The following is a 24,766-nucleotide window of genomic DNA, read 5'->3' on the forward strand; positions in this document are numbered from 1 at the left end:
TCCTTTTTCCGAACCCTCCCCTTCCTCCTCCCAGCTTTCCCCCCCCCCCCTTTTTCCACCTCCACTGATGGCTCTAACATCCCCTGGTGGAAATATTGCCCCTTTTTCACCCAGTAAGCCCCCACATCTCCCCTTTCATCCCCGAATTTTGGGGGGCACAGCAGGGGTTTCTCTCCATGGCATTTCCACCCCCCGACCCCCTCCCCAAAAGGACCAACCATCCGTTTCTTTTCCTTTTTATTTGTTAAACTGCTAAAAATTCATCAGGACGGAGGGAGGCGGAACTCATTAATCCCCCCGCCTACCCCCCCTCCCCCCCAATGTACACAAGATTTTAAATATCACCGAAAATCACTTTTCATTTCTCCGCTCGGCCGAGCCTAGGACGATGACGTGGGGGGGGACACCTGAGTGGGGGTGGGATGCACCTCGCTCACAGCACCAGCGGCTCACGGGGTGGGGGGGTGGGGTGTCGGGGGGTGTGTGTGTGTCAAAATTTGGGATCAATTTATCGTTAAGAGCACAGAACATGCGTTTCTGTGGCCGACTGGGACGGATGAGGGCTGGCCCCAGCCACTCAGCAGGTCTGGGGCTGACTGGGGGGGGGGGGGGGGGGGGGGGTTGGGGACCAAATGCCCCTGCAGGGATGCTCCGTGCAAGGAGAAGGATGTATCCCCAGTGGCAACCCACCATCCATCCCTTTTTTTAATTAATTTTTTTTGGGGGGTGGATGACAAAAGACATGCAAAGGGGAGGAGGGAATCAATGCCAAAGCCCCGACCGCCTTCCCCGCGTCAAAGCTTAAAGCGGAGAAGAAATATTTCATAGCTCACCCTAGGTGCTCCTGAGGTTTTTGGGGGTAAAAATTGCATTTTGCCTTCCCTTCGGACAAATCAAATACATTGGGATTAGAGTGGGAGAGGTTGGTTTTCACCAGGGATTTATTTACAGAGGTGGAAATGCCGCGGACAAAGCAAAACCCTTCCCATCCCCACGCGGCTGGGATGCGATTTAAGGCTCTGACCGGCAAAAAGCTCAGTGGGGATGGAGGGGAGAGCAGAAGAAAGCCAAGAGGGGAAAAGGGGCCACTTCATGGCACTGCCGGTTTGGGGAGGGTTCCCTGCTTTTCAGGTGCTGGAGGTTGTTGACCAAAACCTGGCAGAATCCGCCCATTTGTCCCACCCCCCCCATCATCTTGAGGGGAAAGGGAAAGAGGGAGGTTGTCCCAGAAGGACGCACAGGTCCAATCCCTTCAGATTTTAATTTGTTTTAATCTTTGCGGAAGGAGGCACGTGCAAAGATGAGGTGCAGTTACTGCTATTGAGGCTGCTCACATCCTCAAATTTACCGATATCCATCTGTTTGGCTGGAAAAAACCCCCACACGTTCCCAGGCTACAAGGTGCTGGTTTGGCCTTGAACGGGTTTGGGCTGTTGACCGAAACAAAACCTTCGAGTCTAGAAGGGAACGGGCAGCCGAATTTCTCAGCTTTGGGGGAATAACGGTGTTTCTAGCGTAACTGGTGTGGGTTTCTGCTGATCAGAAGGGATCAGGGCTGATCCTGAAGCCTGATCCAGCACAGGGCAGGGAGAGCAGGATGCTAACGCCCAGCTAATTCTTACTATTTTTGGCATTTTGATGCAAAAAAACCTGTCCTTTCTTCCTTCTTACGGTCCCCTACAGAGGCCAGGAATGAGAGGGGCAGGCCAAAGGGGTGAAAGGCAAAAAAAAAAAAAAAAAAAGGCATCATGTTTGCGTTGAGCAAAGGTTCGCAGCACTGCAAGGTTCCTGACGGGGTATTGCTGTTGTTTTCCTTACGGAGTCAAGCACAGAAATAATCAGTGCGCGAAGCTCCCAGCCTCCTGCCTGCGGTGTTTGGTTTGTTCCTATAAACCCACTTTTATTCACGTCCCACGAGGAGTTTTGGGAGAGAGACGAAGCCTCCCCAACCCCTAGAAAAGAAAACCAACCTCAGGAGGATACTGGATGGCAGATTTCCCTACCTGCTCACCCCAAATCCTTGGCTTGGATCACAGCGGCGTGGGTCCTTCCCCGCCTGTAAACATGGATTGCTTAACTGGGGTCGGGTCTTACTGGGAACTGGCGGGGCAGCGCTGGAGGTTTTGCTTGGACTTTATTGGTTTCTTTCTCCCTAATTCACAGTTTGAATGCCTGCGTGACAGAGTAAGGGCTCGGAGAGGAGAGGGAAGAGCCGGGGGGGGAAGGGAGAAGGCGATGGCGGCGAAGGGCTTGGGCCGCATTATCTTTTTGCTCGCACAAAGTACAAGGCATTTGTTTTGGGATAGTATTTCACATTTTGTTTCTTGTCCATGAGGCCACCGAATATGATCAACTCCCCTCTGCCTTGCACCACCGTGTGTAAACTGGTTTCGGGTGGCCCCACCACCGAACTGCTGTTGAACACTTTCCATTTGACTCGTCCTTTTTCCTTGGTGTCTTTAATGTCCAGCACGTACATCTGCATGGGTTTGCAGTTCATGCTCTGGTATAAAGGCTTCCCCACGTTGAGGGACTGGGGAGGGTGGTGGCCCAGGCGGCGGGCGATGGGAGGTAAGGAATGGCCGTCGCCTTGGGTAGAGCCCAGACGCGCCGCCGAGCCCGTCTCAGCACCTGGGGACCCTGGGGAAGAAGCCAGAGGAGGGCTCAACGCCGCAGAAGCCGAGGTGCCTTTGGAAGAGAGGGCTTTGACGGCCTCCAAGCTCCTCCGGAGCGCGCCGGGGGAGACAGCCCCTGGGAGGGAGCTGGCGACGTGGGGCGGCGTGTGGATGCCGTTGGTCTGCTCAGGGGGGTTCCTCACGCTCGCGCTGACTGTCCTGCCCTCCACACCGTCCATCTGGCAGATGATGGAAGCTGGTTTCTGCTCCCAGCTCAGGTCGACGGATCCCAAACGCAGGTCTTTCTGCTCCGGCAGCGATCCCCGGCGCGGTGCCAGGGGAAGCCCCACTTTTAGGTCGTATCCTTCAGCCGCGGAAGGCGTGCTGGGTGATACAACCTGCACGGGGCTGTCCAAGGAGGCACCGCCAGCCGCTGGGGCTCCAGGCGATAAACTCCCACCGTTGAGTACAGGGGAACTGTCCCCTCGAGCCGGGGAGAGGCTGCCTTCCCGGGACCCTGAGGGGGTTTGCCTCTGCGCTCTGGGTCGCAAGGTGCCCCAGCGGCCGTTGACACAGGGAGCCTCGTCCGTGTTCCTGACGGGAGACTGAGAACGGTATTCCCGTGTTTCGGGGACCAGGGCGGGCGGCGTGGCGCTGATGGGAGAAGGACGAGAGTTCAAGCTGGGGCTCAGCGGGGCTCTCCCGCTGGGGGCTTGGCTAAAGACCACAACACACTGTCCCACCTGGAAGAGGAGCAGGGATATAATAGGTTACGGATGGCGGGATGATCCTTTGTACTGTATTGGGGAAAAATTCGGGGGTATGGAGCACCCTGGGCAGGGAATAAAGATCAATGAATGTGTATGAGAGAGCAGAGACCCCACTGCGTCCATACCCTGCAGGCAGGATGGCACCACAGCTCCGGGGCTCCATGGTCTTCATTCTCCACCTTGAGTGGCTGCCACGTCCAGGGGTTCGCATGCATGTGCAGTAACCAGGCGTCTTTAAACAGCTGTGAAGAAAAGTGGGACAGAGTTAGGAGTCTGGTTTGAGATTTAGGAGCCTGGTTTGCTGCTGAGATCACCCCATCGGAGGCAGGAGCAGTTCTTTGCTGCTGCAGACGGAGCAAGGGTGACCCAGATCAGGATCTGACCACCCAGGAGTGACTACACCCTACCACAGCCATGGACAAATCCTTTCACCTCCACCTCCTACCCCAGTATAAAATCAGGATTAATTCTTCTGAGGTTCAATTAACCTTGGCGACCTGCTCAGGTAGTGCCTGGGGTGTTTCTTTCTTAATTAAAGCAGCTGTAGCAATAGCTAGACAGCTTCTCTGGAAAATCTAAAATGTGGGTGCCCAGATTTGCAGAATAAAATGCTCTCTGGGTAACATGACAAGTCCCCCCTCTCCCTAGTCCAGCACCCAGGGCTCACAGTCACGGCAAGACACATGCAGTTCATGCCCAGGATACTTACTGCATTGGGACCACCACAGCCACCGAGGATTAAAATGGTTTCGTTGTCTATTACGATCTGGAGGAGGCAAAGAAGAGCGTTTCAGACCGGGAAGGATGTGAAGCTGTCCCCAGCGCTTTTTGCAAGACCTCCAAGTGCAGAGAGAGCCAGGTTATGGCTTCTCAGCTGCGCAGACGCTGCCGAATTTTGTCTGCCCCGGGATGAGGAGTGGAGCTGGGATGGAGAGCCGGTTTTGCTGTGCCTGAGGCAAAGTGGGATGCAGGGTTCACCCCACTGCCTTGTCCCAAACAGCTTGCAAACCAGTTCCTCTTACAAAGGAGAGCAATTACTTCCTGAAGGTGAGCCAAAGCGCAGGGGACTCAACACCCCTCTTCAAATAAGGGAGAACGTGGAAGGATTGTCTGGGAGGGCACACGCTTGCAGAAATGTTTGTTAGATGCTGGCAGTGGGTGAACTAGTCCCCTAGTCTCCTTTTCCAGTGGGTGGAAAGGCACGTTCAAGCACGACCCACGCGATCTCTTCTGGGTGCCCTGCTAGGCTGAGATGAACCGCGCGCTGGGAACCACTGACCATCTTCCCGGGGACCATGAAGGGAAGGCAGGGATGGCAGCTGCAACAGAGATACCTGCATCAAGCTGGGTGACTCCCACGAGCTCCCTGCCCTGGGCAGGCAATAAAACAGGTGCTGCCAGACCCATGCTTTGAGCGGGTACAATCCACAGTCACTTGAACCGAGAATCAGGAAAGCGGAGCAATCAAAAGGGACCCAAGCCAAACCAACCTGTGATAACACTTGATTGATCTTAAATGCCATGGGGGATGATTGCTGGGTTAAAACAGCCATTTGTTTTCTAGAAATGCTCATTAGAGTTCTGAGTCATGTGCAAGACATGGCACGGTACCTGCCTAAACGTTAGGGAGATGAAAAGTGCACCCTCACAGAACAGATGGCTTGGGAAAACAAGGCCCCGTCGGGCAAAGGCTGCAAAGATAACTTGGAAATCGGGTGCTAGCTTTCAGGCAACCTGCTGAGAGCTGCCTGGAAGCTGGAAATGAAGCTCTGTCTGGTTCAGCTTTGGCAGTGTGTGTTGGTGCTGAGCTAGTGAAGGAGAGCTCACCTGAGACTGGCCACCTCGTGGGTGAGGGCTGGGCCCGGCGATGTTGGGCTTGGACCAAGCCCACTGCTCGAGATCCAGCACCCAGACATCATTGCTCCTGCAAGGGCGAGACAACAAGCGCTGACAATACAACTGGGCCCCCTGGGCATTTGAAACATGGGTTCAGGGCAGAGTTTTATGGCAGAACTGGGTTTTTTGCCGGCTGAAGCCTCAAGGGGATTTGCCAAAAGAAGCGAAGGGTATGCTAAGCCAGCAGGCAGACCCCAAAACCCTGTGGAAATTTCCTTCTGAAATGCTACGAGCTACCCCAGGACCACCACGACACGCTCCTCACTTGCAAGAGCACTTGTCAGGCACCCTCACCCCAGACTTACATTTGTCGAGATCCTAGTGAACCCCCAAAGACGATCATTTTGTCTTCAATAACGCAAGAGGAGTGTCCTGCCATGGGAGGGGGGCCGTGGGTGGTCACGATGCAGTTCCACCTAGGGAAAGAGAGAGGAAGATATTCACCATCGGGTCAGAAAGGCAAGTGCCAAATGAATGGCAAAAAGCAAAATCCCAGGGACTGGCAAAGTTCTCAAGAACATGTTACAGAGGAAAACCTCAGGGAAAACCTCCAAAAATCCAAATAATAACGAAACTAATTAGAAATACTAATGTGCTAAACATATTTAAAGCATGACAAAGTCACAGAGCCAAGCTGGAAATATCGCCCCTTTCAATTAAGTTCGCCTTGAATTATTTCCAACGCTGTTTAATTACAGCGTTGTTAACGACACTGCCCAAAAGTGCATTGGATAATTGACACTTTTGATGATGAAAAGTTCTCAGTGAAAAGAGGAACAGGAACCATCGCCGCTTTGATACAACATTCTCTCCTTTCTCACACACAAGCATCAGTGAGAAAGTCTGGTTTGAACCCAGCCAAATGGCGTTTAAAGGGAAAAGGAAAATTCCTGCCATCTCTCTGGTCACTGCTGGATGCTTTCATCCAGGAGCTGTAAAGGCAGAGAGATTTCTAAAATGGTGCAGATACCTGCTCAGGGTGCAAACACCTGCTTTATCCCGTCTCCCTTGGAGGCCCACAGGAGCTGTGAGTTTTGGACTATCACTAAAATCAAGACCTCCAAGAGTTAAGGCTTTATCTTCTCCTTTCCTCAGAAAGGTCTCACTGCTCCCAGCTACATCGATTAAGTTTTTAAAATATTCACATCCAGATTTCCCACCTGGCTGGCCGGGAGCCCTCCGGGAGCCTGGCATTTTTTAAGTATGAGTCGAGAGCCATATGGAAGCAACCACCAGCCAAGAAGTGCTAGACAGCAGCATGTCCACATCTCCGGTGTGCTTTTGTGGGGTGGTTTTTTTCAGCTTTTTGGTTTTGGTTTTTTTTTTTTTGGTTCGTTTCATTAAAAGCATCGCAGACACACCAGGATTAGACACACCTAGGAAACCAGGGCCGTGCATAGCTTCCCAGGCGGGCTCAGAGAGACACCCTCCGGCATTACTCCAGCTGCATTACAGACACATTTTTACAGGATCAAAGCCTGGGCTTTGAATCCAGATGTGCTCTTACCAGTTTTTGGAGGGTGAGTACGTATGGATTTCATCGAAGAACCTCTCCGGCTGGTGTAAAGGGTAAGGGCTCGGCCGCGTCCACCCACCGAAAAGCACAAGTAAGTCCTTGTAGACCACCAGCGTGGCGCCAGCCTTGGGCGAGGGATACGAACCTGGGCAGGGATAGAGAAAAGGAAGGTTAAGAAACCATGCTTGAACACAGACACTGCACTCTGCATCTGTTTCACTGAAGTGTGACAACACATGGACTCTACCTTTAAAAAAAAAAAAAAAAATATGCAGAAAAGAAGGCAAAATTAGAGCTGGGAGCCTGGGAAGAAAACTACAGCCGATTTGTGTCATCATAATTAGTAGGAGCCTGAAAGCACATCTCATGTATGGCAAAACATCTGTCACTCACTGGCAGGAAATTGCTAGTTTTTGAGTGCATCCCTGGAAATTATTGCTTTAGCACAGAATAAAAGCAATAATTACCTCCAAATACCGAGTAACTTCTCCCTAAGGAAGGGGGGAGAACGAATACCAATTCTAGCGCATCCAGAGTCACTCGTGGCAGATCGCTCGGGTACTCACAAGCGGCAGCGTGCACCAAATCACATTTTTTTTTGTCAAGTGGCACAATTAAACCCTAAACGCTTTGCTGTGTGAATTAAGTCACTCCTCGAGCCCGCAGAAAAAAAGCACTCCTCTAAAAATAGTACTAAGAAACCTTTTGCTTGGCTTGTTTAAGGTTCAAAAGGCTCTGCAGGGGGCAGGGACCTCCTGAGCAGGACCTGCACAAGCCAGACGATGTGACCTCTTGGGCTCGGTGCCATTGCGATTTGCCATGCTTGGAAAATGCTGTACACCCCAGAGGTTTTCCTGCAGTGCAGTGAAGCGCAGAGCTCACCTCTCAACCTGCTGCTGCTCTGTTATGACCCTGCTGCCACCACATCAGTCCTTAACTGGCTCAGAGCAAGAGCAACTTCAATGCAACGAGCCCCTTTGTGAGGGTGGCTATCAAAGGATTGGATCCCTTTGAATTTATGTCAGGAAATCGGCCGCAGTCTGCTGCAAAACCAGAAACGCTGCCCACTCCAGCAGCCCGAGGTGCTGTGTCGCTACCTTGCTGATGCGTTTGGTGCCAAATTGCTTCCCAGGAAAAGCTAAAGCCTCTCCAGCCAGGGCTGATGTGTCTGAGCATCCTCCTTTCCACAGCTGTCACCAGCACCAGGCAGATTCCTCTACCTCTGCAGTCACGCTTTCAAAATAATTAAAATACATCACCCGAAAAACACGGATGCGCGTGCCCAGCCGTGGGAAGCGAGGGCAGCTCAAGGGCAAGGCAGCGCACGTGGCCACAGAAGCACCGTCACCCTCTCCAAAAAGGCCGATACACCAAACAGACCTCTCTCCTCCAATGTCCTAATAGGACTTGGAGAAGAATTTTTAGCAGGTAATGACATGCAGAACAGACTATTTTTAAAAGAAACCAGAGCAGCTATTTTAAGATGCTGCAGCTGAGAAAAGCAATTTGATTGCGATGGGTTCCAGGTGGTGGGTGGTTAAGAGCCCAGCCAAAAAGCAAACCCCGGCCAGACACAGAGGAGATGGCTGTAGAGTGCCTGAGCTTTTCTCCAGGGACAAAGCACATTTTGCTGCTGCTCAGGTATACAGCTATAGGGGAAAAAGGGAAATAAAGCTGTGCAGGAAACAATTCTTCTGCTGTGGCACATATATAGCCTGGCCAGAGCTACACCTAAGGTCTCCTTAAAGATGAGAGTGCCAGAAGAGGGTCACATTTGGTTACTCTTTGTTCCCACATTTGTTTTCCTGGCTCGTTCCGTGGCTGTGTGCAATTCATTAATCCACACCAGCAGGTTTCCAGCCTAAATATTTCCCTGGCAAGAGCCTAAAGTTGCTCTCCCAAGCTTGGCATCACAAGCTAGACTGCCAGAAACGTTTCTACCTGACTTGTAGAGAACTGGCTGGCTGAGCTTTTCTCCATTGAGGATGCCACAAGGCAGCATGGGGTGAGAGGTGCTGGTTTTAAATTGGGGTATTTTAAACCAAAAAAGGTTAGTTAAACTCATCCCAAGATGGAGAAACAGATTGGCACTTCGCTCCGAATGGTCTGGGATGGTGCCACCCTCCTACTGCTGTAACCTGAAGGTCAACCCCAACCTCAGACACCGAGATGGTTCCCAAATGAGTCAACAACAGATAAACAGCCCAGGGCAGAGGCTAGCCCTGGTTTTTCAGGAAGCTTTGCCTGTTATTGGATGTTGTACGGTTGGAAGCGAGCGGAGTTTCATTCTGCAATGCAGGAAATAAACCTGGGTTTTACAAGTCAAAGAGCAGTTGGGCTCTCAAAACCTCTTCCAACCGGGCAGCCGGGATATCTACAGATGCTCTCTGCAAGAGACACGCACCACGAGCTTGTTGTACCCGAGAGGGCTTCAGCGATCTTGCATTCGAGTGAAACACGTGGACAAAAAGCAGCTGAAACCTGCGGAATTCATACAGCTTATCTCTCCAAAGCAGAGGGGACCTGCTGGGTGCTGCTGCCACTGTCCTGGGAAGGGCCGGAGCACCCCAAGGGAGCCAGAGCAAAGCTTGCCCTGCCCAGGCAAAGGGGGGAAGGCGACCGGCAGCCTTTGTGACTTCAGGTCTCAAGTATGCAGAGAGCGCAGGGACGGGAGCAGGGACATCAAAGGGACACCGCTCCACTACATGGGGCGCGTAACAACCTGCTCAAAGTCCGAGCTCTTGAGAGGATGTGCCGAGCAGCGTTTCAAAGGCCAGCAGGAATGTACTTGACACGGGAGGGCTTCTTCCTCTCCCGGATTACGCTTGCAAATGAAACGGCTTCTGTTCCTCACCAGGGACCAAAGTGCCTGCAGAAGAACATCGTTAGCTAATTGCACTGGTTTCTGCTGCTCCCTTGGTCAGAGGGCAGAGAGGACTCTTCCTGGCTGGATTTCCAAGCTCCACACCCTGATAACACCATCCAGCCTGGTATCTGATTATCTTTCCTTGGGGATAAGAATTTAAGCAGGCAGAGAGTGCAGGCACAATTAACTACTCCTAAACATAGAAGGCAACATCTCTTTACAGCTGATGCTGTTTATTCAGTCAGAATGAGCAGCTAAAAGCTGGTCCGAGCTATTTTTTTTTTTCCAGTTGATGGATTTTCCTGGCTCGCAAAGCAGATACATACTTTTCAAAACACAAACACAGATCTCCGGCTTCCACGGATGTTTGGAAGAGAAATGCTAGCCTCTGATCGCTTCTGACACAAGCTCTGGATGCTATCTATTTAGGATCTGTCCTTATAAGCATTTTTTAAGCCCATTTATTCAGCCGTCTAATGCAACTGAGCAGCATGCGCAGAGATCAGCGGCCACAAAATAAAAGCCTGGCTGTAAGGGCACGTGTAAAACTGATTTCCAGATGAGCCTTTTCCTATGGTAGGTGCAGCCCCGAGCAACTCCAAAAACGAATACCAAGTGCAGCTTAAAATAAAAATGAAGTGGGGAAAACAATACAAGGTGCCCAATTTGATGGGATTACCCAGATGAAAGGATAGGTTCGGATCGATATCGTTTGGGGAAATGTTGTAAAAGAGATGCACTGGAGTGAGCCAAAGGTTTGCACCATCCTGGGGGGAAGAGTTCTGGGGTTGCATCAAGGGGATAAATTTTGGGGAATTTTATTACAACAGAGGCAGATGAGACTAGAGCTACCAATAACAACCAGGAGCCGCTACTGCCTGATCTGCTGGATTTCTCAAGCCACCTTAGCTCCAGCAAGGGAGGATGCTATTCTCCCTACAACTCCAGTGAGCTGATCACCATCATCGCCAGCTGATTCCATTTACACAAGATGCTAGGATAAACAAAAACAGGCCCACAGCCGCATTTCCAATTTCAAAGCTGAGAAATTAAAGTGAGCTTGTCCAGCAACCAGTGGATTTCAAGGTGCAAAGGAAGCCAAGCTCCCAGGTTCAAAAGCCGCCCGCAATCTGCACACCAAAGGCATATGAAACCTTCCTAGGGAAGGGCTCGGGGCTAATAGCCACCACCTGCACCAGCAAAAGAAGGGACAAGGCAATGATCCTGCTCCACTGTGGCTCAAGCCACGCTGGAAACACAGCAGCTGCCTGCCAAAGCCAGCTGCTCACTGTGAACAAATTATATTTCTTCAACAAATCAGGTCCCATCACAAGGACATGCTTAATTTGGTGGTCACATGAGCAATGGAGCACATTATAATCCCAAAGAAAAAGCTAGAGGGAGAAGCTAAATCTGCATAGTAAGGTATGAAAAGCAACATTTGCTAGTGACTGGTGCTGGTGCTTCCCAAATGGTTTGTACCTCTGCAAAGTCAGAGTGTTTCAGTATAACCCACCTGCCGAAGAACAAAAGGCTGTGCAGGATTTCACCCCAAGGAGCTTGCGTTGCTTAGAGAGAGTCAAAGAGAAGCAGTAAAAAGCAAATTCCTTTTGAGAAAGGAAAAAAAAAATGGACCCAGCTCTTGGATGTCACAGCAGAAACAAGGCTAAAAGGATGGCTTGGACTTAACGCACTCTGCCTCCGACTTACAAAAGCCCTGCCTCAGAGCTCTCCTTGCAGGAGCGGTACCCTGTCCTGTTGCTGTTTTAAACCATGTGCAGCTCTGGGGGAGCAGCATGCAGAATGCAGAGCTCCTGCTCTCCCCCGACCGCTCAGCAAGAGGGTGAAACCTGCTGCGCTGCCTCCAACTGACCGGCAGCAGCTGGCCTGATGCTCTGCCAGGATTTATTAGCCCAGCATTTAGGCTGGCAGACTTAAAGATGCCAAATCAGAGGTCCAAATCTGCAAACCTCATCAACCCCAGCACCATCATCTACCCTGGTCAAGGCATTACCTCGACTACACTCCATTATGCGAAGGTCCATCCCAAACTCACATGACAGCCTGAAATCCCTAAATCTTTCCCCTTCGATGGGAAGAGAAACCAGAGAAGGAAAATATAATAAATCCCTCTGCTTCCCAGGCCAGCCAGGATTTTTCCACAGCAGTCTGCAGATTTGCCCAAAAGCTTTCCCCCTGCCAGCAGTTTGCGAGGTTTCACAAAAGGCAGGCAACAAGCTGGTGAGCAGGGGTCCAGAGGCTGGAATACAGCGTGACCAGCAGAGGATGAGCATCCTGGCAATCCCAGTATTAGCATCGGATTTGGGAGACACCAAAGGAGAGCCCCTGTGAGAAGAGCGGACATCTCCCCAGCACATCGCACACCAGCTCTTTTCCAAGTCAAACCCCAACATTGAGGACTCACTGGTCAGCCGTCTCAGATCCAGCATCTGACATTCACCTGGTTTTATCCCCAAAATGTTCAAAACAGGGCACTGGGACTATGAATATTTTCAAGACCAGCTTTAGCTGGGCCTGCCTAAATGTTAAAGCTTTTAAGAGCCAGGAAAGTATCATCTTCCCTTACCAAAGCCACATGCAATTTAGTGTTCCCTCAAATCTGACTTAAAAAAAAATAAAATTCCTTGCTCAGAAGTAGACAGGAATTCAGTTTGTAAGAGTTTAAAGAAAAATTAAACAAGATGCGAGTTGTCTCCCCAGCAGGGAAACAAAACCTCTGTAGACACATACATCTGCTACCTACAAAACACCCCTCAGGTAGCAGGGGAAATATTTGTGCACAACTGGCAGGGTTTTTTGCAGTTTAGGGGCAGTATGTAACCAAACCACAGCAGCCCCCCTGACGTTTCCACACAGAAAAGTTTCCACTGTGCTCTCAGTGTTGCAATCCCACCCTGCAATAACACAGACCCATGGTACAAGCCCAGTCAAACCCACGGCGTCAAACCAAAGGTCTGGTTTCCTGCAGTCTTTACAAGGTGGAGGCAGAAATCCCCGCCGTGGAGGATAAGTCACCTCCAAGCTTTTGCAATGTTATAGTCTTTTTTTTTTTTTTTTTTTTTTTAAAGCCAGGAAATTCTTACATGCTGTGACTCCGAGCCCGATAAAGCTGTTGAAAAGAGGTAGTGTCCTCTGAACCCTGTGCAACAGGATTACTGAGTCACTCTGTGCTAATGCTTGGCAAAAATGTCCTTACACAGCAAGCTGAGCAAACAGCAATGAGATAAGAGTGCCAGAACACCCCGGAGCTTTGCCCCCTTATCTCTTAATAGCTGCAAATAAGCACCGCTGCAATTCATGCACCTCGATGCTGCAGGAGAGGTTTTATTGGAGTCCACCCTGGGTGTTTCTCACCAGCAGCATCGCTCCGAGGTGCTGTGAGGTCATGCCATGTTCCCCTTCGCAATCATCTCACCTGGTTTTGGGAAATGCAAATTTGGCCCTGCGGTAAAGGGTGCCGCTGTTGCAAAAGCTGTTTTTCCCTCTAGGTGGGTGGAATCAAAAAGCCAGCCAGCAATCCACCTCTCTCTGCTTTAATATTTGGGTTTTTTTGCCCCCCCCCGCCCCTTCAGTGATACTGTACCCTGTAGTCTTTCAAGTGATTTGAGTAACAGCCTGACATCCTACACAAAACAGCTCTGATGCCAATTAAAGAGCTCAGCGCTTGCAGAGAAAGGGTTGATCAGCTCCTGTGACTTGTCTTCCCTCCAGGAGGCAAACGGAGGGATGGAAATTGCTGTATCAGACTACACAACGCCATAATAACCAGCTAATTGTAGGGAAGGGACCGAGGTATGTGTGGGTTAGCGGAGAAGCGTGCCCCAGCTCTGCTGAGCTCCACACTTTTTGCTCAAGTCACGCTCCCGTTTTGTTTGCCACAGCACGAGGGAGGCAGCAGAGGCATTTCAGACGTCCGAGAACCCCCAAATTATTGGCATTTCAGGAAATGGCTGCTGTGTAATTTGGTGAGGTTATAGCTACCACGGGGCTAAAAAAACCTCAACCATCCTTTAAAGAGTATCCTGTGGGCACAGGCAGAAAAGTCTACTGGAGTAAATGCAAAAAGCTCAGCGCTGGGAAGAGCAGGGCTACGCTCGTCTTGGAATTTGCTGCAAAGAGAATGCAACTTCTTACTGAAAACAAAACACCTACCTACTGAAAACCCCAGTATAACACACAAAGGGACATTCAGTCCGGCTCTTTCCATCTTCCTTTTAACCAGCCCTTCCCTCACTTGCTGTCTTCCCCCTTATTTTCATTTGCAAGCCGTCGGTTCCTGCACTACGCTTTCTTTACACAAGAAGTGCGCTCTTCTCCCTTGTTCTGGTAAATCTAGTGCTTAATGCCAAACTCGCTAAATATTTCAAGTCAGGAATAAATATTCACCTTTTGGATCGCAAACAAGCATGAGCTAGTGCTTCGTCATTCCGCATGCCTACCGGATTTAAGGAGATTTTTTTACTGCAGCTGCTTTTGTGAAAGATGTAAAATCAGGCTACGCAGCGCGAGGGTTTAAAGAGTCTTTGAAAGGACGTCACGCTGGCTAGGGTATAGACTGCAAAGGGAATATTGTGTGTTTAGTCTCGAGTATTGCATACGTAACCTTGGTGGACAGGGTCCTTCAGGCAAAGGCTTCAAGAAGGCAAACCTCGAGTCGGGAAGCGTGCCTGCTGGCTGGGTTGCCTTGGAAGGAGCTCTTGCCGATAGATGTCAGCATAGCCTGCCCGAAGCCTCTCAGCAGGACCTTTCCGAAGGCTCCTCAAAGCTCCTTCCCCAGCTGATAAGAATGATCTAGCCATGGGATAGCAGGGTTTTCTTGCACTGACCCCAAAACGGAGGTGCCCCTGATGATGGATGTACCTGCCAAGGAAGGATGGCTTTGTGAGGGACCCGGGAGGAGAAAGGAATAACTTGATACAAAATGACCAGGGAGCTCATGGTCAGAGAAACCTCTATCGCACCTCGGTACTTCCCGCGCCTCTTGCCGAGGGCAACGGCCGGGATGACAGCACCAGCCTCAGGCAGGAGCCGATTTCAGGCTATCAGCTTCCTCTCTGGTGCAATGCATTAATTATATCCGAGACAACACCAATGTAAACAACCAGTGTGTATGTGGCTGGGGCGCCTGCTTGCATATTTTTAAGCCTCCTTTCCTGAAAAGGAAAGAAAATAGGTGGTTTCACAGATGCCTTGGCTGTTCTCACAGCCTCCTGACACTTTGCAAATACCTTGGCTCCAGTCAGCCAAACTCCGACAAGCAGGTATCTGCAAGAAATTAAATTCTCCACAGGGCTGTGAAACCAACTGTCAGGAAAAACACAGACCCCCGAAAGTAAAACAAATAAAAAAACCTCTTTATAGAAAAAATAAACTCTTGCAAAATCAACCCTAAGTTCTGCTGAGGGAAGTACTGGTTTGAAAGATTACAGGCTTGCACCTTGAGACCATGAAGAAGCAAATTGTTCTCCAAGCGCTGGCTTTCCCAGGTGGAGGAAGGAGTTTGGCAAGAGAAAGATTTCTGCTCATCATTTCAACAGCAGGTACCCAACTCTCAGATGTGTGAGACCTTCAGAAGTTTCCAAACTCATTGGGAGCTACCAGATGCTAAGCACCACCACCAAGACTCCACTAGTTATTTGCCTATATAAGGACTCCTAACCCCACAAACCTATTTTTACAGATTATGGACTTCTTATTTACCAACAGGGCTACAAATAGTTTTCCCCAATTTTGGTATAGCACACTCGTCGGTAGTATTTTCAGATGGCCTAGGGGTCATGTTTAAAATGAGCGCGTGCTACCCGCGATGCTGAAAAGTGGTGTGCATCAGCCAGCCCTCGCCCAGTCCCTGCTCGAGGCTACCTTTGTGCATCACAAACGGGCACCAGGGAGGCTAAAAATTCTCTGCATCCTTCCCGGAGGCTGATAAAGGCAATAGTGGGAAAAATTCTTCCATTAAATCTCGGGAGGGATCTGCGTCCAGGGAGCTTTTCTCTGAGAATCTAAATCCGACAAAGTTAAAGCAACAAGCTATTTTTCATGCCGTTCTGCTCAATCCATGCTGATAGTGTCTTAAGAAGGGCTGCTCCACACAGACACATGCAAGAAAGCTTCTAGAGTGACAACTGCCATACAGGCTGATTTAAAATCCTGAATAAATCCCTCTACCTTTCATCATTCAGGAGACAAGAGTTTTATCGAAACCATTCCTTATTGAGGCTCTTGCTCTATGAGATGCGCAGACTTGCTGACTTTACCATGGCAAGGTCGCCAGCTCCCGTTTGAGTAAGCACTTCCGAAAAACTCCTGGCAGCTCTGCTGACCAGCTGGATGTCTCCTTTTGAACACAAGACAGACAGGGTGGCAGCCAGTGAAATGCAACAAGGAAAGGCAAGTAAAACCAGCTCCCCTCTTTCAGGGCTGTCTTGACTGCAGCCTACACAGAGACCCAGGTTCTCTGTGTCAGGGATCTCAACAAAAGGAATTCAGCATCCTATGGACTAAAACAAACCCACAGGCTCAGGGATGAATGGATGCATGGGATCTCCTTGCCTGACTCCACTTCTGCACCAAAGTACAGATGCTCAGCTTACCTCTTGCCTTATAGAGGACCACAAGTCCCTGGACCTGTACTGAGGGAAGAGGAAAACCTGATCATCGCTTAAAACATCAACTTCCCTTCGAGCCACCTCTCTCCCAGCTTCCTCTGTTGCTTTTTCCCTTTTGTACTCCCCCGCATCAGGCTGAACTGTCCGAGGCAGGATAGCAGGGCATCCAAAGGGTAAAGCATCTTCCCCTGTGGAAGCGCCATGGTCAGACATGCCTGGCTGACCTGCTGACAAAAGCAGGCGAGCCACCGCTCCGAGAAGCAAATTTCCCACAGCAGGGACTGTTTTCCCCTCCATGTTTCACCTACGGATAAAAATTTGCTGAATTTCCAATGATCACGGTGCACTGAAAGCAGGGAACAGGAGAAAGAAACTACCAGTTGTTTTGGCTTGCTGATGTAAAACCATCTTTACCAAGTCTCCAAGCACCACTGTGACAGCTCGTTAGACACAAGCTGGCTCTGCTGCCACTGGTCCCAAGTCCTGGGCCCATTCCCACCTCCATGTGCAGGCGGGCGGGTTGGCATCTTCAAAGCGATTTCTGCCTGCCTCCGGCACCGCATTCCTGCGATGACGCACATGCTGATGCTGAAGAGGCAACAACAGTAGCATCCCAGCATCCCTGTGGACAAGGTGAGGACCAGTCACTCCTTATTTTAATTGCTGAACAGGCTCTGTCCCCCATCCTCAAGCTGTAAGAGAGGAATGAAGTTATGGAGTGACTTTATGACCTCTGCAGATATTGGGAGCAATTGGAAATGCTCCAGGAACGCGGCTCGGGTGCACTGGTAAGGATAACTTACTGAAGGCCAGCTGGAGCAAGGGGCAGGCGGCAGCCAGGCATGATTCAGGGATGGAGGAATGGAGAAAGCCACACAGCAAGATGGTTTTCAGGTGCGGTGCTCAATAGGAGGCACAGGTATATTTTTTACCCTGGTAGCAGTAGTTCACATCCAATTCCCATCACACTGAGCAGCTGAAGAGTTTAAGGGCTTTACTTCTGAAGCATTTAAACAACCGGTCTCTCCAAGCAGCTGCCTTTTTTTTGTAGGGAACAGATTTCCCAGGCAGAAAGCCTCCAAGAGCCCTGGGAAGAAGAGAGGAATCTTTTGGCTTTTCCTGCCTGTGCAGGATAGATCCTTGCAAACAGCAGATCACATGCCAAATTTGCACATGCACTTTCTACCTCTGCATCCCTGGTGTAATCCATGCAATGCTGCTGGGTCAGCTATGGCAGGGTGTCCATCCCATGGGGCAAGAGCTACCCCGCGCACAAGAAGCAACGCTGGATGAGCAAAATTTGGAAGACAATGGATTGAGATGACAAGCTGATCAGAGGTTAAAGCACAAACAGTCAGAGAGGCCACGAGAACGGCGGAAGACAGGGCCCGGGCAAATCAAAGGGAGGGTAGATGTGCGTTGTAAACCTAAACCCACTCAGATTAGGCACCTAATCACTGCCACAGAGCAGTCCTATTGAAACCAAACAGCGATGGATTAATCCTGTAAACCAGCCTTCCACGCACAAGCAGTGCTTTCCCAATGAGGTGTCACAGCTTTTGAAAAAAAACACCCCAAAACCAAAACCTCAAACCTTCACCTGCTGATTCTTCATCTCTTGCCCTTGAAATATTTCATATTTAATAACACACATTTCACAAGAGATTTTTCAAAACCACCCAAGCAAAGAAAGAAGAAATTAGCATCCTGTCTGCCTCGCACAGGCTAACTGAGGGACCAAAAGGCACTGAGAAACCCCCGAGCACTGCAGAGCCAGAGCTCAGAGCCTGCCAAACAAGCTCTGGGCTCGCTCTCTGGAAGGGCAGTAATGAAGTTTAAACTCTATATTCAAATATGTTGCTTCCTTCGGAGAGCAGGGCATAGCCTGCTGTTTCCAAGTGCAGCAAACCCAGCTCCCACTCCCTGCAATGTTATGTTTTGCAATATAAATTGTTTAACACTTGCACAGACACGGTTTTCACCTGGGAGCAGCAGGCTACTGCCCTGCATACCTGCAACGAGACGATCTCGACATCCTGTGCTTTGCAGCATTTCTGTACGTACTGCCAGTTAGATTTCTCTAGTTACCAGGATGCTTCTTCAAAAGATGCACTTTGCCTCTTTATTTCTGCCCTGCAGGTTGAATTTCAGAAAGGTTTCATATCCTTCAGTGCTCCCTGTCACTCCCAGCCTGACAGGACAACACCAGGCTGGAGGGTACAGGTGTCAAAGGCTACTACCACTCTGCAGGAGTGCTTACTCACCTCCTTGTAAACCTGTGAGCCCAAAGAGGGGAAAAGCACTCAATATATTTAAATCACAGAAAGCAATGCCAAGCAACCCATGCTGCGACAGTGTCAGTCCCAAAGGATGGGACAGAACGAAGCCCAGAAACTCGTGTTTTTGTTTCAAGAAGGGCAGCAATTAGCTGTGCGATAAGCAAGCTCCAGTCAGGCAGAGTTTTCAACGGGGTCAAGTCACTCCGGACTTGAGGGCTCAAAGAGCATTTTGATCATGGTGGGAAAGTCAGGGAGGGTTTTGATGATAACATGGAAAGTTTTAGCTCTGCAAAGGCAGAAGTATGCCCAACTGCTACTAAATTCAAAGGGCGATGAGGAAGAAACAAAGCAGATCAGGAAAAGAGCTGGAGAAAAGCTTTCCTCTCTTCCAGGCTGCATTTAATACTACGACAGCAGAAAGACACCGTACATACTGCAAGGGATTTCCATCCGTTCCATTAACCTGTTCTACTTTGAAGTATCAGACACCCGCAGCCAGCAGCTGCAGTCATAATTAGAGATGTTATTCTGTGCCAGGTATCAACTTTTCACTTCTTTTGATTCCCAGGAGGCCAGCAGCTATGACATGGCTTCAGTGTGCTCAAGGTGATCCCAAACTTTTATTAAAAGTTAGGCGTGCCTTCAATTAAAAAGCGCTGTTCAACACCGCAGCAAGTTCAGAAACCCACGGGTACATGAAAACCCTTTTGCTGCCCTCCCCTCAAGGGCTGTAAGTGGAAATGAGTTGGGCTAAATTTTGGAAGTTTATTTTCAAAACCTGCTTCTCCTGGTTTCCGTCTTTGTGTATGGGGGAATTGTTTGTTTTGCTAAGAAACATCTCGCAATTGAAGTCTTGGGGACCAGCAGCAGTCCCCAGACAAAAAGTGCTGCTTGAGAGGCTACCAGCATGGTCAGGTCAGGATTTTGTAGGGCTTTTTTTAATACCCAAAGCAAGTCACTCTGCAATGGGAACAGAAGAACTGCAATACAGGGATCAGGGCAGAATAATTCAGCAATGAGTCTCAGCTGGTTACTGCTGTTCAGAAAAAAGAAGAGGCAAAACACAACCAAGGACTGAACAATCTGCGATCTCAAGAGATCTTCAGACACAGTGGGTTTTAAATCCAAACATGAGGAGGTTTCCACTACTATAACAACTGTTTACTCTTTAGAAATCCCACCATTCCCCATGGACTGCCCTGCAGCCACAGGTCCTGTCCGTTATTTAAGCTGTGGATGAAGGTGCTGCACCAATGTGCGGATGCGAAGGGCTGGACATCTGCTGGATCTCAGCTGCATGACCACCTGCCTTCCTTGGGAAGTCCAGTCCTGCGCTGTGGCTCACATCTTCTTCCAGCTCCACAAAGCTCACACTGCTGAGGCCACGAACAAGGAAGCTCACTCCAGATTGGGACCAGCATTATGAAACTTCACCAACTGTTTTGAAAACTTACCGCTGTTTTCTGTAAGGAGATGATGAAAACAGGGCATTTTGTTTTGCTGGAGGCAAGGGTTTTGCACAGCTTTGTCAAGGCTAAACCACTCCACTTGTGCTCGACAACTAACAGGCAGGTTTCTCTTCCAGCCAAGAGAGCCTCCCACCGCACAGGGACCACATCTGATACAATCACCTGGGGCAGGTGACAGCAGAGACTCTCCTACCTCCTTTGGGCTGTTAGTTTTGTTGACACAACACCATCAAAGGCACCTTCCCCTCAGCTCACAAGGGGAAACCTGATCCTCAAACTCCAGCAGCTCCCACTCAAAGCACAGAGGGGACCTGGGGGAAGAACAGAGCCAAGAGGAATGGATGTGGGAGAGGGGTTTTTTTTGCACACTTACTGTGCTGTGTTAAGGCTACCCGGGAGGTTTTAAGTGCAAACTTCAGGCTGAAGGTCTCTACTTATTTTCAGGCTGAAGAAGGGAAGATCAGCTGCTCTGATGCAGCTACATCTTGACACTGTGAACGTGGACAGAAAGGATCAGAGTATCTAATGAACAAGTTTGGCCTCCAAGCCTGATTTTGTCCTAAAATTCTGAGAAAGAGATGAGAAGCTTTCCCACCTCTCCAGTGAAAGCAAATGCAGCACGACTGTAGGGAGACAAAAACACCAGGAAACAAGTCCTGGGGAGTTCTACCCCCCCAGCGGAAGGGTGGATGCAGGGCCGGCTGCACGGCGAGCCTTTTCACAGCAAACAGGAAAAGTGGAGCCGCAAGTCTCCTAAACTCCCCTGATATCAGAGTGGGATATCACGGCCTGGCAGTGGGAAAACACACTGTGTCAAGGGCAGGGACTGGGGTCTTTCCAGCTTTCTCGCCTTCCCAGGTAGCTGCAGGGAAGACGGAAGGAAAGCAGGGGATCACACTTGGCTGAGGACAAAGCAGAAACAACAGGAAGGATGCACAGATCCTGTAGGACTTCAGCTAGCACCCCTCTCCCTGCAAAGACCCAGTCCTTATATCATCATTCTGTACTTTATAAGCACAGTAAAGGCCTCAGTTTTAAAAAGAAAAGCTTTCCACCTTTGTCCCCTAAGCCTCCGGGAACACTGTCAAAAACTACTGGAATTTTTATATTTCTGATTTAAAAATGGTATTTCCCAGTTTAGTGTACAGTTCTGACAGACAGAGGCAAAGTGCCGGGCTCCTGAGGAATATAAACTAACAAATACAGGAAGAGAGAAAGTCTGCAGAAACACACAGTCTGAAATAGCACAGGCAGGCCAGATGGATAACTGCCTGGGGATATGCTCTCAATTCTACCTATAAATTATCCACTGCAGCCTGAGGATGACACAAGCAGGAGACACAGACGACGACAAAGGGTCTGGGTCTGTGCTGATGGCCGAGGCAGCCTCTCCCAGGACCTGCCAGCAGTTTTCATCGCACAGAGATGGAAGGATCAAGAGTGTTTCACAGACCTACATGGAAATAGGAAAAATCCCTGCCACCAGTGCCGCAGATCCAGGGCTGGATCCTGGGTTAGCTGACTCTAGGCGAGGGCTTTGGTGCGGGGTTGCTGACACTATGGGAACCCCTGCAGCAATTACCCATTGCATTAAGTCCTGGGAATCTCTGTTTCAAATGGATTTTGGTTTCTTCCCTGGCTGTTTCAGCTGCACGAGAGGTTGTTTCTTGGGGAGGGGGCGGGGGGATGGGACACTACAGGACCAGAGGACTATCACCGCCAAAGTCATCTTGCCTGCACCCTCGTTGCGAGAGTGGCGTGCTGCAGCTTGAGTTACAGAGGAGTCGAGACTAACCCTTGCCTCTAGCTGGATAAACAGACTCCAGCGTAAACCACCTCCAGTCCTCCATCAAGTTCTCTGTGCAGATAGGCTAAAAATCAAAGAAATGCCTGGATTAATTATGCAAATAAAGGTTTTTAAAAAAAAAAAAGCATCCCCAACACACGGAGAAAGGCACCTGCCTCCCAGGGACCACCTATCCTGGGATAACATTGCAGGCTTCCCACATAATACGGGCCATTAATTATCACTCCCCTCCTGCTCCAGTAAAACTCTTAATGTGGGAGTGGAAGAGGTGGAAAGTAGCTCCAAAAGTGGCCAGAAGAGCTTGGGGGAGAAGAGTTTAGAGGCATTCCTGTTCACGTTCCTAAAATAAGAGATCCTGCTGCCTTAGAGCCTCCTTTGTAGAGCATTAAACTCCACCAGCAAAAAAACACTACATAAAAGCTAGGCATTAACTCTCTTGTTCTGCTCCAGCCTAATAAGTAGAAAGTCAATGCCATTGTTTTAGATCCAAGCAAAAAAATACTTTGAAACCTCAAAAATTAGGGTTTTTTAAAAACAATTATCTCCCTCCTCTGTCTCTGAGACTGAAGAAACACGGGCCAATTATTTCTTTGAAGGCTAAATATTTACTCCTAGATGAAGTGCAGCAGCTCAGGCTGGAGATGAATTATCCAGCGCTCATGTCATCTAATGCCTGCAAGTAAGAAAACCCAAACGAAAACAGGTATGAACAAACAACAACAACAAAAAAAAGAGGGTGTTTTCTCCTGGAAAAGCCCTTCAGAGAGGGAAAAAGGATTAAGTTGTTTCAGCTCACCTGAGCTGCATCTAAAGCATTTAGCATCACCCTGGCACCACGCTCCCACTCCCTTTAGGTCTCGTTAGATAAGATGCCCATGCTTAATGAGGGCATAAGTAGAGCGTGATCAAACCTCTTTGAGCAAGAATGAGCCTTGTGGAAAAGCTGCTGTCTTATTCTGGGGCAAGACCTACCCTACAGAGTCTATAGGGCCAGGTGTGGGAACTCCTCCTCAGCCTCCACAAGCAATTAGCCTGCACACACAGCAAGTGTTAAATCAATCAACGTCAGCTCTTCTTTTAAAAAGATCCCTCCTGCCTTATTTACATCTGACTCCCAAGTTTCAAAGCTCTCTGCTTTTGCCCCCTCCAGTCACTATTCTTTCCCAGGCAGTGGGTGCCAACCCTCTGGTTAAGGGCACACAGGAAAAAAAAAAAAAACCACCCAAAAAAAGCGCGCAGCTATGTGTAAGAAACCACCACCGGCACAAGCGTGGGGTGACTCATCTTCTCTGAAGACCAAGGAACAAGAGCGCTCTCTGTTCGGTGAGACTGCCTGAAGTTTCAGTTGTGATCCCATCTCGCTACAGGCGCTCATGACAGCATGCAGAAATATTTCCTCGGGGGATCTTCCCATGGGACTTAACTCTGACACATATTCCCACAGGACTCGTTCTTTTAAAAGTGTTATTTGTTAGTAAGGCAGTGGGAATTTGACTTTGCGAAATACCAAGAGAGTGACTGAGCAAAGCTGGGTGCCGACGGCTGGACTCGTTAACTGCGAGTCGTGCCCCACATTCAATCCGACGGAAGAACTCGCTGGGCTGCAAGAATAGACATCCTGGGTCAGAGCAGAGGTCTGCATTGCCCGGTATCCTGTTTATGCTACCCATGGCCTCTTCTCTACCCCTGAGTAGAGGGAGAGTGCTACGGCAGGGGAGGAGGAAGAGCAAGAGCCACTTTCCACATACGTGTAAGGCTGTGGTTTGTTTTCTTCCTCCATTTTAAGTCCATGACTGCTTAATTCTCACCTATAGGCATCATAGAGTGCACGCGCAGACGCAAAAAAATCAAATCAAAACATTAACCAGTTGCGCGGACTGATATCCAGTGAGCGGTCATCAAGCAATAAGTTACATGTTAACATTTCAAAGTTTCTGAGAATTGGTCAAATGTCACATCTGCATTTTGGAGGACTTTATATAAGAAAAAAGTGTCAGACAAGAAAATATTACTTTAAACAATAATGATGTAACCCATGATACTTAGAGCACACGAAGCAGGGTTAGAGCGAGCCTGCACCCAAGCAGACCAGTCCACAAGGAGTGCTTGGTGGATGCTGAGCTCCTTTTCTTCTTCCTACTCTTTGTTAATGTAAAGCTTTTGCTGAAATGGCTAGTTTAATACTGACTTCCCCCCCAGGAGCTTCCCCCAATTCTTCTGCTTTTCTCAAAGTTATTTTAGTCAAAATCAGAAATATAGAGGAAAACAAGTGTGCCGTGTGTGACAAAATTTTGAGTACAAAAACCAGTGTGGGAAATAATTTGTGGCATTTTCCTGCCCTGCTCAGAGCGCACGGACTGCAGGAATGTACCTGTTTTCCCACGCTCTCCTGGTTGCTGTGGGCAGCCCGCACAGGCATGTCTCCTCCACTCCTCAAAATACCTGAAGTGGCAGCTACCAAAGTTACTAGAAAAATTAATAATCTCAGCTTTGGGACAATGACTTATCAACACAGGCTCTTGCGGCCACAGGTAAGTGTCACTCATCAGGCATGGCACAAACCAGCACCAAGCAACCGCTCCAGACAAGGAGGAACAACGCAGCACGGTGCTGTATGCATGAGGATACGCACAGTTTGATGCAAAAAACCAAAGGGATATAATCTGAAAACCAGTCAGATGATAAAACACACAGGGAAATACAGAATCAGACCAGCCAGCCCTGGGAACAAGGTAAGTTTTGATAAAGCAGTGGGGGAGTTTGCACGTCTGCCACTTCTCACCTGATGCCAAGGGCCGGATCCACTCCTTGCTGTTCAGGTCAAGTCTCCAGAGATCGTTGAAGGCGGCGTTACAACTGCTCTGCGTGCAGCCACCGAACACGTACATCGACTGGTTAGCATCATAGTAACACGCACCT

The 24,766-nt window shown here is 49.4% G+C and overlaps 1 protein-coding gene across 2 annotated transcripts in view; it reads right to left on the reverse strand.

The window, feature by feature from the left end:
- Positions 1–2,115: 2,115 nt before the first annotated feature.
- Positions 2,116–24,766, reverse strand: part of FBXO42 (F-box protein 42) — a 48,215-nt gene continuing 25,564 nt past the window's right edge. For both annotated transcript variants that reach the window (XM_055800059.1, XM_055800058.1), the window contains 7 exons: positions 24,630–24,764; positions 6,789–6,942; positions 5,587–5,697; positions 5,213–5,309; positions 4,095–4,151; positions 3,511–3,627; positions 2,116–3,358 (listed from right to left, as the gene is read on the reverse strand). In XM_055800059.1, coding sequence (XP_055656034.1) covers positions 2,261–3,358; positions 3,511–3,627; positions 4,095–4,151; positions 5,213–5,309; positions 5,587–5,697; positions 6,789–6,942; positions 24,630–24,764 — 1,769 coding nt within the window. In that variant the 3' untranslated portion in view covers positions 2,116–2,260. The remainder of the gene's footprint in view (positions 3,359–3,510; positions 3,628–4,094; positions 4,152–5,212; positions 5,310–5,586; positions 5,698–6,788; positions 6,943–24,629; positions 24,765–24,766) is intronic.

The sequence above is a fragment of the Falco peregrinus genome, chromosome 3 (genome assembly GCF_023634155.1).
Source record: "Falco peregrinus isolate bFalPer1 chromosome 3, bFalPer1.pri, whole genome shotgun sequence".
Classification (NCBI taxonomy): domain Eukaryota; kingdom Metazoa; phylum Chordata; class Aves; order Falconiformes; family Falconidae; genus Falco; species Falco peregrinus.